The sequence below is a fragment of the Seriola dumerili genome, unplaced genomic scaffold, assembly GCF_002260705.1.
Source record: "Seriola dumerili isolate Sdu_G_001 unplaced genomic scaffold, Sdu_1.0 BDQW01000149.1, whole genome shotgun sequence".
Lineage (NCBI taxonomy): Eukaryota > Metazoa > Chordata > Actinopteri > Carangiformes > Carangidae > Seriola > Seriola dumerili.
The window spans coordinates 6,316,332-6,331,340 of NW_019174404.1; the positions used below are offsets into that span (position 1 = coordinate 6,316,332).

The 15,009-nt window shown below is 40.2% G+C and overlaps 1 protein-coding gene across 1 annotated transcript; it reads right to left on the minus strand.

Annotated features, from left to right (window-relative positions):
- Positions 1-1,467: 1,467 nt before the first annotated feature.
- LOC111225787 (excitatory amino acid transporter 5-like) lies at positions 1,468-11,203 on the minus strand. Its single transcript, XM_022750815.1, has 11 exons — positions 11,042-11,203; positions 9,626-9,705; positions 8,687-8,902; positions 6,012-6,054; positions 5,681-5,894; positions 4,793-4,892; positions 3,541-3,774; positions 3,232-3,426; positions 3,002-3,136; positions 2,759-2,909; positions 1,468-1,976 (listed from the first exon to the last, which is right to left on the minus strand). The coding sequence occupies exons 1-11, from the start codon at positions 11,201-11,203 to the stop codon at positions 1,830-1,832; spliced, it is 1,677 nt and encodes a 558-aa protein (XP_022606536.1). The 3' UTR covers positions 1,468-1,829.
- Between the last annotated feature and the right edge of the window lie 3,806 nt (positions 11,204-15,009).

Sequence of the window (15,009 nt, forward strand, 5' to 3'; positions counted from 1 at the left end):
TTTTGTCTCGTTTGTTTTTACTTTTCACTAGTGAGGACTTTGTTTACAGTGAAACACTCTCATATCGTCTGTTTAGAAAAGATTAATGGCGTATCACAGGTCGTCTTTTGCTAGTGAGGAATTGTCTTGCCCGTCTCGTTCTCTAAGGTGGTTGAAAGGTGGAGCATAAGCATTGGTACTGTAATTGTTTCTTGTTTAACCTGACCACAAATTGAACAGAGGAACTACTCCGTGATAAAAATAGCAAGTGATTTTTGGGAACAGTACCTGCTCACACTTTTTAGGATTCGTTTTTAACCACCCCCATCACCCCCCGTGCTCCCCCCAAGAATAATTCACCTGACACTTCATTAAATGCATATTTAATCTATTTAATCTCTGAAAGGAATTTTTCCATCACAAGCTTCAGCTTTTGGTCTTAAGTGCTTTTTGATTTTAGTATTTCCATGTTATTTTTGTGTCACAATCCTTAACTTTGTGCAATACTTTGTGACTTGCTCAAAGCAGGTGATAGAAATTTGTTGTAGTCTTGGACTGTCATCTTTTTTGATAATTTCTTTTTTCTACTTACGTTGTGTTACTGCTTAGTTTTCTCAGCAGTCTAGTTGGATTTGCATGAAAGATGCAAGTGAATTTGTTTTAGGGGCAGTCAGAATAAACTGCATTCTGCCTTAATTTATAAGTGGAAATGGTGTATTTTACATCAGGAGGCGCAAATATTTATTTGACAATGTATGCGGTCATACTTGTTACGTATTGGAGTGTTTTTAATGGATTATTGATTTTTTTTTTTTGTTTTACTTGGTTCTGAACGGACACTAAGTTGAAGTCCATTAAATGTCTTCTAACATTGGATCATTTCAATAAAAACATGGTGCAATAGCATTGTTGTAAGATGACTATATTACCTTTTTTTTACCCATCAGGAACAAGTAGACAGAAGTAAAGTGTTGGAAGACAACAGCTACAATGTACGATTGTGTTGTGATTAAATCAAGATGGATGAATTGCCTTGTACAATCACCTGACCTACAACTGATCACATGGGACAGGCCCAGTTATTACCTTCTAAGACCAGATGGTGGTGACAGGGCTGCATATTTTCACCTGCAAATGTCGGTACCATTGACACTGAATAATTTTTCTGCAGCACTCTTAGTGGCTGTTATACTTCAGACAGAACAATTTGCAGAATTTGTTTTCAAAATAAAACTACTCATTGACAGGACTTTATGGTGCAGCAGGTTTTTATTAGAAAAACAACACAAAATTAAAAGCATATGTATAAAAACACAAGTTATCATCTTAATGTGGTTTCTTTGTCCTATGATAGTTTTTGTAATTGTTGCTTTAATGTCTATCCATAAATACCTTGTTTGACATAGATAAAGACTGACCTCAACAAAATTAATTTGCTCCTTGTCTACCATTCCCTGTTTACTTTCAAGTCATTCAGATTCTCAGAATCATTGTGAAAACTGAGATCAGGTTAAGGCAACTCAAAACCTGCAATCAAACTTCATTAAGACAGGCCTACTATGAATGTCTGTCACCACTGACTGATAAACATCAAGCTCCAGCTAATGCATGTTATTGCAACACGTGATCATGTCTGCAAGTGCATTCGGGCAATAACCAGTGTCTGTTTTTGTTTTCGGCATGGCACAGGCAAAATCAACTTAAGCCGCTTCACCCTGACACCACAATATACTTGGTCTCATTTAGGATGGAAACCTAACTGGATTTTTAGGCCGTCTGATGAGGGTCCCTTTGATCCTGAGAGGTGAATCGATGTGCTGTAGAAGGCAGTATCCTTTGCTGTCTGTGTATCAGACTTGGCAGAGGTTGTAGCAGGCCACAGGCCTCTCCAGCACGTTGTCTCCATCCACCTCAAACACATAATCGCAGCGGTGTGCGATCAGAGGAGCATCAGACAGCGCCACACTCTGATTACCAAAGGAGATGACTGTGTCTCTCTGTAGGGAAGATGCAAACAGCAGAACAGTTAGTGAAAGTAGTTCTCAGAGGTTGGGTTTTTCGAGAATTACGTAAAAACGGTAAAAATATAAACCGAGAGTGTGTGGGTCACAAAAGGCTTTGTCATTGTAAGCATGTTAGCATGCTGATGTTAGCATTTAGCTCTAAGCTCTGTTGTCCCAAAGTACAGTCTTTCCAAAATGTATCTTTTATAGTTGCTTAAAGGTCCCACATTTTACACTTTCCTACGTTTTATTTGAAGTGTTGATATCCATACGAAGATATATTTGTGGTTTGAAGAACCAAAAACCATCTCTACGTAGTTTTACATCCCCTCTCTCAGGGCTCTCTCTGAAGCTCTAGTAAGAACAGGGCAGTGAGCCAATCAGAACAGAGGCTCTGAGCCTCTCTCTTCTTGACTGCAGGGTTGAATGGTGGGTCTGGGTTGCCGGGGCTTGGGGCGGGGCTGAGTGACTGCTTTATTGTGACATCATAAAGTTACAGAAGTCCTGACGGCTCGTTTTAAGGCTCAGTCTCTGAGTACAGGCTGTGTGCATTTCTCTGTGGACTGAGCGCTTTGATACTTACACAGTATCAATATAGAACCTAAACCTGCTTTATAATCAAAAAAGACATGTAAATCTCACTTTATACAATATGTGACCTTTAATATTTAATCTTATAGAAATATACTTAGATCTCAAGACAGGTTTTCAGGGGCTTTAATCCTCATACATGCATTTTCACTTTGAGTTAAACAAATGAAAATTGTCTAGCTCACCCGTTTGGGGCCACCTCCATTATTGGCAGGAGGGGTGGCAGCAGCTGATTTCTCAGTGGCTGCTCTCTCAAAGTCCTTCTTACATAAATGAGCCATGATCCCAGCAGCTAAGGCATCACCAAGAACATTGATCATCGTCCGGAAACGATCGCTGAGAAAGAGATGGAAGGAAATCATTTACACATTGTCCCAACAGCCCCCAGTGATGCTCAATACAGTATGAGAATTTTTAGTGGAACTCACAGAACCCAATCGATGGCTACAATCAGTGAGATGTCAGCAGGCGGTAACCCCACAGACGTCAGGACAATCACCATGGTAACCAGACCCGCCTGAGGTATCCCAGCTGCCCCAATGCTGGCTGCTGTTGCCGTTATACTGATGAGACAAGAGCCAAGACGTTAGAGATGGAAAATACAATCATTTCAAAGAAGTAATCATGGGAGGATGGTGAGTTGAGAGTTTATTCTTACCTAATGGTGACCAACTGGCCAAAGTCCAAGTCATACTCATTGACCTGAGCAATAAAGATGGCCGCCACTGCCTCGTACAGAGCTGTCCCATCCATGTTGATGGTAGCTCCCACTGGCAGCACAAAGCGAGCGATCTGCCGGTCCACACCACAGTTCTCCAGGAGACACTTCATGGTGATTGGCAAAGTGGCGGAGCTGCAGGAGAAGAAGACAAAAGATTTAGAAGAAGGTACTCAGTGGACAGACTGGGTTACATCTCCACGGCTGGGTTAAAAAATAAAATAAAATAAAAAACCTTTCTCCTCTTACCTAGATGACGTGGCCAATGCAATAACAAGAGCCTGCAGCAGCCCTCTAATATAAGGGAAGGGGTTTCTGCGAGTGAAGAAGAAGAAGAAGAGGGGCAGCAGGATGAGGCCATGCACAAACAGTCCAGACAGGACCGTGATGAAGTACATGCCCAGCTTCTCCCCCAGGTGGGCTGGATCATGCATATCCAGAATCTTCCCGGCCACAAGGAACACAATACCAAAGGGGAAGTACCTGCATAGAGGAGAGAAGGAAATGTTTTTGAGACTTGAGACTCTCTGTCAACTTAAAGGTACCCTGTGGAGATTTTGACCAATAGTGGTAGAATGGAGCAATGTTGATGGGTGGGTCACAGTATTGTAGCAATGTAACAATGCACCAACAAAGGCAATGAACAAGACGTCTGTTAACATGCAAACAGAAATGTAAACAATTCCCAATTTAGAAATATTATAAAGGATGCATTCAGCACTCTTGTTATACCTCAAGGACAGACACAATGTGTTTTGGTGAGAAATACTGAATGTGAAGAAAATCTTTGCTGTTATACAAGAAAAACTCCACAGGGCACCTTTAACAATATTCTTGCACACAAAGCCAGGTAATGGTTGAATGGTAAGAAATGTTTTTTTCTGAGCCTGGTGTGGAAGAACTTGACTTGCCCGAGCTCAACCCCGTCCAAACACCTTTGGGATTAACTGGAACACTCACTGTCTGCAGTCGCCTAACAGCAGTGGCCAACCTCGCTAATACTCTCATGGCTGAATGCCAGCAAATCCCTTCAGCCAGGCTCCAGGAGCGTGGAGGCTGTTATGTAAGTAAATGAATGCCCATGACTTTCAAAATGAGACATTCAAAAATCACATATGTGCGTAATGTTCAGGTGGCCACAATGTTTTCTCAGGTGTCCACATACATTGTATGATACTATCCACCATCCCAACCATGTGTATTTGTATAGACAATTATTTAACAATAATTTTATTTATGAAAATTCCTCTTTGCTACGTTCACACAAATGTAATCTGAAAGTCAGCTCCCGTGAGAAGCAGCAGGGACACTTCACACGCCAGATTTATTTTTAGATGTAATCCAGCTCTGATGTGCGAACTCAGTGTAGCGTGTCTTTCTTTGGATGTATGCGGGGAGCAGTAGTGTATTTGTGTGTGTGTGTGTGTGTGTGTGTGTGTGAGAGAGAGAGAGAGAGAGAGAGAGAGAGAGAGAGAGAGAGAGAGAGAGAGTGCAGCCTTACCACATAGCTGCGTTAATGATCTTCATGACGCATTCATTAATGCACTGGCACACGTTGACCAGCGGTGCTCCACGTTCTCCCATCTTCCCCAGCAGCAGACCTGAGAACAGATCGTACATTCACACGTGTGTTCGTAGTTAGTATTCATGGTTTCACTTTCTTATCTCTGATACAAGGTTTATATAAGTTGTAACTAAATACTTAATTAATGTTTACTATTAATTAACCATTTACTAATAATAGATTGAATCGTTTCCAGGTTGTGACAACTCCCTATTCCATATTAGTAAATCATTAACAGTGCCTTCACTCTAATGAAGTAATTAAAAATTAATTACATAATGATTATTTATTATTAATAACTATAGGGACCAGCCCCTAGATTGGGAACCATCAGACACTACTTTACTCCATCTGCATCAGCTATAACAGTTAAATGCTGCTAATACACTATGATGCAGAGCTAATATCAAATATCAGATGCAGGGGCAATTTTTCTGCATTTGCTTTTGAAAGTATAAGTAATTTTTTTTTTTAAATAAAGTGTAATGAGTTCATCATTTTCTATTAGAAATAACAAGCTTGTTATCTATAGAAAGCTGCACTGAAAGAGTCTTTTTAATGAAGTAAAGTATCATGTTGGAGCAGGATAAACACCACACAGTGGGATTTTTCACAACCTGGCAACCCAAAAGTTGTTACAGTTTATTTATTTATTTATTTATTTATGTAATTAATGTAATATTGATTTATAACTAATCTGTAAAGCATAAGATTTATTAACAATCAATGAAGCCATTAGTGGCAACTTATATATATTATTATTACATTACAACTTATATATATTATATATTCATAAACCCGCAAAAGAAAGTAGTATGTTCTTACCCATGGTGGCCGAGAAGATGACAATCCCCAGTACATTCATACCCTTGCTCGTACTGGGAACGATCTTATACTTGATGTCAGGTGCAGGGGTGATCTCCAAGAAGACCGGGTGGCCCAGTTGAGGGTTGTGGTAGTCAGGCATGACGTACACATAGTTGGCCTGAGACTCTTTTACATTAGCGGTTTGCACAATAGGTACCAAATCTGTCCGGTACTGGAGTGGGATGAAAGACAGAAACCGCAGAGATTAGTTAATAGGTGCATGTTGAACATTGCATTGATGAACAGTATTTTACAATCCATTGTGAGTTTCCTCCTCTTGGCCACTCACCTGCTGAAATGTTGCTTCAATAAGATTCGATGGGATCATGTTCCTGTAAAAGACAGTATACAGACAAATAAAGTGTATTAGATCATGTCATGTGAAACAGCATGGTAAATATATCCAATGTAGATATACGTATATCACTGCTGTTGCCCAGTTTATATAAAGAGCTGGTGACATGTTTTTTTTTATTATGATTGTTAATGTTCATTCTTGACCTGGGAAATAGCAGTGGATAGTGGTAGATCATCAAGGTCATATGGTCTGACTAAAAGCTCCATGTTGCCAAATTCAACAATGAACTTTGTACCTCAACTTTTAAGCCAAATGGACAAGAAATCTTTAAAGTGCTGAGAAAAAAAAATAAAACGTAAATTTGAAAATTTACAATTCCCTTAAACTGGCCAAACTCCATCTGCTGATGAAGATCGTCTGATATGATGGAAAGCACCACAACAGCTACTAAATGGACCTGGTGGTGAATTTGTTAATATTTGTCTGAAGTACATATCAAATGCTCAACAAGTCAGTATTGTAATGATAATATTGCAATGAGTGATGCTGGCTTATGAAGTTAATAAAGTTACCATTGTAGTTACTAGTTACTTTACAAATAAAGCTTTCACATGTAAAACAGATTAACTTGTGAAATACTATACATTGTTATAAATTAAACCACCTGACAGTATATAAAACAGGAGCTAAATTAGCTCCACCTTGAGCAGTTACAATGGTAAAACACTTTTTTTTAATAATATAATATAAAATAATATATGAAATTATATAGAATCATTGGACTGCCACTGTTCATTGTTGATTCTGTTACATTTTCAGACAACACAGGAAAAACAGAGAGAGGCCTTCACATGTCAACAAGGAGGAAGGTGCATGGGCACAGGCAGCATCCTGTACACGGACTGTATTTATACAGCACACGTCACTGACACTGGCAGCCCAGGCAGCAATCTTGTCAAGCACGTAAGAGGGCTGAAATGTACACCTGACCTTTGGCTTACAGTAACGGACACACACCGGCCACAGCTCTCTAAAATACTCTGGTCTAAGAAGAAGGTATTATATCTGACATGAATGGCCCTGAGCACACGGACACACACACACACACACACACACACACACACACCAGACTGCATGCTCGATCTTACAGAGCGTCACACTGCACAAGGGCCTTCTGAGAAAGTGCAGGCTTAACAGATCACAATTAAAGTGTCTCCCTATTCTTAGCTGACCTGCTGCGTAGGAGAGACACTGCAGCACTTTTTTCCCCTCACCTTCTCAATACAATGCCGACAAAAAGAGTTTAATATCACATGTACATTCAGATGTGGATCTGTTTTCTCTTGTGTTGTAAATGATTGATAGATTTGTTGCCTTTTCATTCGTTTTTATCATCATTTGTGGAGTCACTGGAGTTCACGAAACGTCAGCACAAACCACATTTTCCGGATTCATGTTTACTTTACTTGAGGATTTCATGATTTCTGACATCCTATTGTTTCGCTGCAAAGGCTATTATCTCAGCTCCCAGGATCACACTCATCCCTTCAGATTTTGGAATTAGGGAAGCTTTCTGTTCCTGAGGAAGCACATGGAATTTACAAGCTCTAAACTATGATCTGCACTGGATTGAATTAGTCTGTACTGGTTTTTCCCCGGGTTTTAAAAGCTGTTACACAGCAAATCTTAATCCTGGGAAACAACACTAATAAGATAAGAGTGGAAAATCTGAAATCTTCTGAAAAGCCCGTACCATGAGAGGGATTTTCTCCATTCTTATAGAATAAGTGAAGGTGGGGAACACTTTCTCCACTTAGGATCTTGTCTAAAAATAGCAGAGACAATCTGTGTCACTATCTCTTCTTACTGTCTCTAAGGCAAAATCCCCTGCAGAACACACAACAAATGAAAGATGTGTTTACCAGGAAAGCCTAATTTGGTTGTTTGTTTACTGGGACAAAATGCAGCATAGTCCTAAAAGCCACTCTTGTGAAAAACCAAAGAGGAAGAACATCTTAAGCGAGTTGACTAGTTTTTATCCATGCTAGTGACGGTCGTCTAGGGATGGCAGTGGTGGTTGGGCCACCACTTTGGTCCGGATTGAAATTTCTCAACAGCTAATGAAAGGATAAATTCATTCATTCGCCCAGAGGATGAATCCTACAGACTGCACCCTGATGAGGTTGACGTGTGTGGTTTTTAGTAAGGGTTTTCATACGGCACCACCAGCAGGTTACATTTTTCTCTTATCCAGTGACATCTCAACATCCACCGAATGGATTGGCACCATATATTGTGTGTGATATCATGGTTTCCATGCAATGTATCTTAATGACTTTGGTGATCCCACTGACTTTTCCTCTGAAGGTGACATTTGTGGCTTTGATTAAAGTGTTTCAACAACTATTGGTTGGATTGCCAGAATATTTCATACAGACATTCATGTCTCTCTAGGGGTTAATTATAAATTCCACATCTAGCACCATCATCAGGTACAAATCTTAACTTGTATATTACTCGATTGGCATGGCTGTAAACTCTGAGACTCTTTTTCATCATGGAGGGAAGAAAAAACTGAATCATGTCATAGGTCAGAGGTCAGGCACAGAGCAGTAGCAAGTAGAACTGGTAGGGAGCTCAGTGTCTTTGCTCAAGGGGATGTTTACCTGATGAGGTCCAGCAGAGCATCAGCGGAGGTCATAACAGGCCCTGAGCTTGCATGATGACCATCTTTCTCTGAGCCCGTCCCCGGGTGAATGATGAGCACCAGCACGATGCCGACAATGACAGCGATGAAGGTCGTCCAAAGGTAGTAGGTGATAGTCAGGACCCCCAGCCGACCGCTCGCTCTCGTGTCCATGGACGACAGGCCGGACATAAGACTGGATTGGAAAACGGGAGATGTGTGAAGAACTGATGGGTTGGGAACTGATTGGTTTCAAATCAATGAATTGAAGAGTCGTATAATTTTGTTTCAATGTGGTCCTGAAACTATGAGTTGTTTAATTGTTTATTAATAAGTTTAGCAGTTTATAGAAAAAAATAAGATATTTTAGATAATTATCAAGTAAAAATACTAAACATTTGTGGGTTGTAGTCTAACAAAAGATTAATTTGAAAGAAATTTAAGAAATAATAGTGAGTTATGTGACTTGTGATGGATATACTGAACTAAATTGATTACTTGAGGAACAATCTTTCCCAGACCAGACTCAAAGTCACAGCATCCTGTCTGAACACAACATTGATCTTTGCCAAGCGAACCACCAGGACGCCCCCTGACTTCTCACCTCTGAGGAAATATTCTGCCACCAAAGCTACATGGAAAAACTTTGCGCTCAAATCCCTTCTTTGAGAATAAAAATGGAGGATCTAAAAAATTGTTGTACTAATACTGCTCAATAAAATACTCTGCAAGTGCAAATTTTTCATCGAAAAATGCAGGTGGTGGGAAAACCCCACACAAAGCATCCCTTTATTTACAGTATGTGTGTAAATAAAGTGTACAGTAAGGATTGTGTGGTCGATGCACTTGTATTAATGTCAGAATGTTTATGTTGTATTTCACCCGAGTTTGGTCTGACGCAGGTGAGAACCTTTCTTACCTGGAGGTGATGAGCGGCAGAATCAGCATCTTTAACATCCTCATCAGCAGCTCTCCGGGGAAGGAGAAGTAGATCTTGGCCTGAGTGTGTGAGAGAGAGAGAGAAACACCTGAAGCAAACCTTATTCCTACATTCAAAATGGCTTACCTTTCCAGAGTGTGTATCATAATGTAAGGACCAAATAACATAACACATAACATGTCTTTCTCATGCACTTCAGGTCTGTTGATTTTTCTTTTCTTTTTTTTTTTTTTTACGTTAAGTTACATTATAATCTCTTAAACTTTTTAACAGACTGATAAATAAATGTATCCTATTTCTAATTTTGATTACATTTTTTAAAGGACCAAATTCATTTTAGCATTAAGTGAAATCAAACACTCTTACATTTTTTTTTTTTTGCCTCTTTTGTGGGTGACTCATGTGTTAATATCTTTTTACTAGCTCGACTACAGGCTACTGCTTTCATTTAGTAAATTGCACAACAATATTTATGAAAGTTATTGAAGATCAAATGAAGGAGGTCCACGTCAAACATGTCAAAGTGTTTTATAAATCACATGTAGCAAATTTTAGCTACTTTTAGCTAGCTAACTGATTACTATTAGATTCAACATGGTAAAGCCATTGTTGTGTCCCATGTGTTGCAATTTGCTGTTTGCATTTCACAGTTTTTTTCCTTGAGGCTGAGGATGCTGTGCGTTTTATGGGCTGCTGCCAGCACAAAGGTTACATTGCTAAGCACACTGGGCTGATTCAGCCTCTGCCAAAATTCGTAAGTCACTTGGTTCATTTACACCATCTTACATCATGGCAACATAATATCAGGAGAGCAGTTGGCCTTTGACCAGACATTTGAACGTTTCTAAATTTAATACTTTATCGAGTGAAATTTATCCTGAAATTATAACATATACTCTTTAAACCTTCAGTGACTGGAATTCTGGCTACTAGTTATTACCCTTATCACCCTTGAGAAGAACTTGTTAGCAAACATTAGTGTTTTTTTGGGACCACTTTGCAAATGTGATATTCCCTCTCTTTTTGCTCTGTTTTGGTCTCCACCAACCCCCGGCTCTTTATTTGCCAAGTTATCCCCACTATCTTCACCAGCTAGTTGTCATCGGCTAAGTTTTTAGAGCTTTTTTGATGGAAACAGAGCCTGAATCAAAATAGTAAAGTTGTGGGCCAAAACTATGAGTGAGAAGAAAAAACACAACAAAGCTGATGGTACTCATTTGATCCAATGTTAATTTAAACATATTAATTATAGCTGCTTTAACTATTTATACACCTCCCCTGTTCTACCTGATTTTCTGCTCTCACTTTCACATAACTGGCTTTAACTACAGTGCCCAGACTCCAGGCCAGTCATATTGCCTTTTGTTGAATCTCCATCCATCCATTCATCCATACCTGTGTGGACAGGTTGAACGACCTGAGGACAAATCCAAGCACACATCCCGTCACCACAGCGAAGACCGAGAGTGTCAGAAGGCCGTTCCTCTTGCAGTAGTCCTTCACGTACTCCCTGATTTTCACCGACACCAAACCCTTCCACAGCTTCTGAAACCCCATTATCCTGACTCAAGCTCGGTCCGTATCCCAGCAAGGTTCCCCCCCCACCCCCCTGAGTGACTACAGATATCCGGATCTCCTGGTGAGTGAGGCGGATCAGTATATATCCCTACAAGATCAGAGGCGATGGACAGCGAGCGAATCTGATCAACACTGGGTCCTGTCTCGCACTGAGGAGCTCATCTAGTCTGAGAGAGGAAGTGTTGACTGACTGATTCCTGGTAAAGTGTTGCCTAAAAGGATTATCCCTATCCCATGGTAGGAGAGGCTCCTTCACAGCCTCTGAGGCTTATTAAAGGGGCTAAAGAGAACACTTCAGCACTGATTAGCTCCTCCATTCATAGCTCATTATGAGTTATTACTACTCACCTCCAGGTCATCACATTCATAAAACAGGTGCTTGAGCTTTGACCTCTGTGAATTAACCCCCATGAGGACAAGGTTGAGCAACTTTCTCTGCATAACTTGTCTGTCCTATGTCCTCCAGTCAGTCCTGGTTTTGTTTAATGAACTAGTCAGATTATACTTATTAAAAAGAAATCTATAAAGAAGCTACAGAAGATGCATTACTAAGTGAGATGTGACATCTACCCAGACTGTCACTGCATAAATAACCACTGATACAGTTTATGCTCTCCAGGGAAAAAACAATGATGGTGGACTTTGATTCCATTGCGTGTAAGTGAACGAACTAAACTCTGCAGGAAGGATTACCAGAGGGCAGAGCCCAAAGGCATCGGCCCTCTGTGCTCAGGACATGCTATGACACTTTGTTGACCTCTGATCTTACCATGACGTTAGGTTGTGTCCAGGGGTCAGGGGGTGCACTGAGAGACCTTAACGTTGGGACTTGGCATTTTAGCTGGTAAATAATGCCTCACTGGCTCAGAGAAGGAGCCTCAAATTAACCCTCAGTTGTCGCTTCAAACTTAAACCCAGAAGTCTGTTGAGGGGACAGTCACTGTCACGCTAACATGTTGTACACTGTACATATTTGCTGTAAACTAAGCAGAGTTAAATCTCTAAACAGGCAGACTCAGATTTATTTATGCATCATGGAATATAATAGGAAAACAATCTAAAAGAAGAAATGTGAATTTCTTCTAAAAACAGCGGGACATGAGCAACCAACGACGCTGTCAACAGAAATCACGGCACGCCATTGTTGTCGGCCGTCCAAGTTCTCTCTGTCTATTCCAGTGTGTTGTTTGCATGCCTTGTTAATTCTGTAGTCGCCCTACGTCTGCTGGCGTCACAGGCTCCATGCTGACCTGGGAACAGATCCAAACCTGACTCTCTCCTGTCTAACAGTGTCTGCGCCGACGTCACCTGTTACCAATCCAATAACATTTAATCCTCTTCTTGAACAATGCACGCGGCGAGATCAACGGATGGTACAAACAGGATGCCTTCTTAGAAACATTTGTTTCTTTGTGACCTGTCTTACCTGCCTATATTCCCGAGCACTAAAATTTAACCATAAGATTAACAAGCAGTCCCCCAAACCTAGCTCCAAACATGAAACTGATTCTTACTCTGATTTTACTGCAATAGCAGGACTACAACACTGTCACTGCTGTTTGTTTTCCCCTTGTCAAATCAAAATGCGTGAGGGTCAGGAGATTACAGGAAACATTAGAATTGAAATTCTGGATGATTGAATCAAATTTCATGGCAATCAATCGAAAAGTTACTGAGGCATTTCACTAAAAAAAGTGAAATGTGTGTTGGAGGTATTAGGGGAGGATTTATCCTCTACTCATATACTCATATGTTGCTGAGTTAATGAACTTATAAGACCTGCAGTAAGACTCATATTACATCATATATTATCCTCTAAAATGTAAGGAGTGGAAACAGAACGTAGCAGAGAAGAGGAAGACTGTAGTACGCTAGAAGTACCCCATAAATGTACTTAAGTGTATGTTGTGTATATTCAGAAAGATAACAGTTAAAATTAACTTTTAGTCTCACTACATTAGTTTGCAACCCTGGAGGTGAAACAGTGTAATTAAATATGAAACATTTCTTCTACTTATAACCATCATGTCATAGAAGCTGTTTAGCTAAAATGAAAAACACTCAGAAATATTCAGTATAATGAACTTTAAACTTAGTGTGAATGTGTGTTTAGTGCTTGGTGAGGTGACTGTCAGCTCTGTGTTCAGTGGTCTGTGTCAGAGTCTCTTCCTGCTCTAACGGCTCAGTGTCTCTGCAGTCTGACTGAGGGAGGTTTTTGTACGACTACAAATCACTGTGTGAACACCCAGGCACTGTTTATTACATGTGCACTCTTACAGTAATAAACTGCTGCATCTTCAGTCTGAACTCCACTGATGGTCAAACTGAAGTCAGAGCTGCTTCCACTGCCACTAAACCGAGCTGGTGTTCCTGATTCACGTCTGCTCACATATCTTATTAGGAGCTTTGGAGTCTGTCCAGATTTTTGTTGATACCAGGACATGTGATCAACACCATTACTGTCTCTATAAACATCTTGGCTGGTTCTACAGGTGAGAGTGACAGTGGATCCTGGAGTAGTTGTCTCTACTGGAGGCTGAGTCACAGTCACCTGACCGCTGCATCCTGCAGACAAAAACAAATCATTCATTTATCAGCAGAAAGAAATGAGAGAAAAGGCAGCACATCATGTTTCAAATGTTGCTGAGTGAATCAACCTGTAAAACAGCAGCAGGCCAGCGTCCAGATGAGGATGGTGATGAGAGTCATGGTGGTTGTGCTTTCTGCTGTGTTGACTGACAGATCTGAGTCCTGCAGTGTTCAACTCACAGGACTATAAACCTTCTCAGTTCACTGGAGGATCAGCTGACGATGCAAAGCCTCCTCTCTATGGAAATGATTTCTCTGCTCTCAACAGACTGAAGGCAACGTGGGACACAACATCAGGAGAAATGCTGCTTGGATTTACACTAAATATCATCTTAATGGAAGAGAGGGAAATATAATAGAAGCAGAATTAAAATTGTTTCAATCTGGAACATTTTTGACTTTATTATTTTCTTCATTGCTGTTTCTCTTCAGTGTCAACATTTCTGTCTTCTTGTTGTCTTGTCTCAAATGACTTTGTCCTCATTACCAGGTGCATGGCGTCCCCTGCTGGCAAACTGCATTAGAACTGAACTCGAAGAGAACAGGTCCAAACTTTTAAAATGTTTTTGAATTACTTTGTTTTTCCCTTGTTATATCATATTAGTTTTCACCTGATCTTTCCCTGCACACTTCATAACAACATCACGACTGTTTTCAACTAAGTAAAGTATAAAATCAAGAATTTCTGATTCAATCAGTCACATTTAGGGGATGTTAAGCGTCACAGATCATTCTTAGTGGGTCTGTTTTTGTAGAGGAACAGTGGGGACATTATATATAATAACACACAGGAGTAGTATATATTATCGTGTGGAGACCCCCCGCCCACTGCCCTCCCAGACCCCTCAGACAACACGTGGAAAATTTACTACAATCTTCACTGACAAACTTGATATACTTTTACTGTTAATGGTTGAATGATGTGGAGAATCATCATGTTCATTATCTTCATTCATCTGTTTAAGAAATGTTTCACAGCACTATTCTGTTTATTGAGAGGAAGTGCTGAGGATTGTAAAACCAAAAATAAATCATTTTGTTGTTTCATGCCTCGTAAGTCTGAGAGGGAACCTTAGAGGCTGATACAAAAACCTTATTGAAGTGCTGTTTTTTTTTTTGTTCATTTGTTTTTCTTGTATATGTGTAAATGTATAACAGTTTGTGCTTGGTGAGGTGACTGTCAGCTCTGTGTTCAG

Coding starts and splice junctions, on each gene's coding strand:
- LOC111225787 (XM_022750815.1), bottom strand. CDS start 11,203: ATGGGGTTTCAGAAGCTGTGGAAGGGTTTGGTGTCGGTGAAAATCAGG. Junction 4,893..5,680: donor CATCTTCTCGGCCACCATGG/GTAAGAACATAC, acceptor ATCTGTTCTCAG/GTCTGCTGCTGGGGAAGATG. Junction 2,910..3,001: donor GTAGCCATCGATTGGGTTCT/GTGAGTTCCACT, acceptor TCTCTTTCTCAG/CGATCGTTTCCGGACGATGA.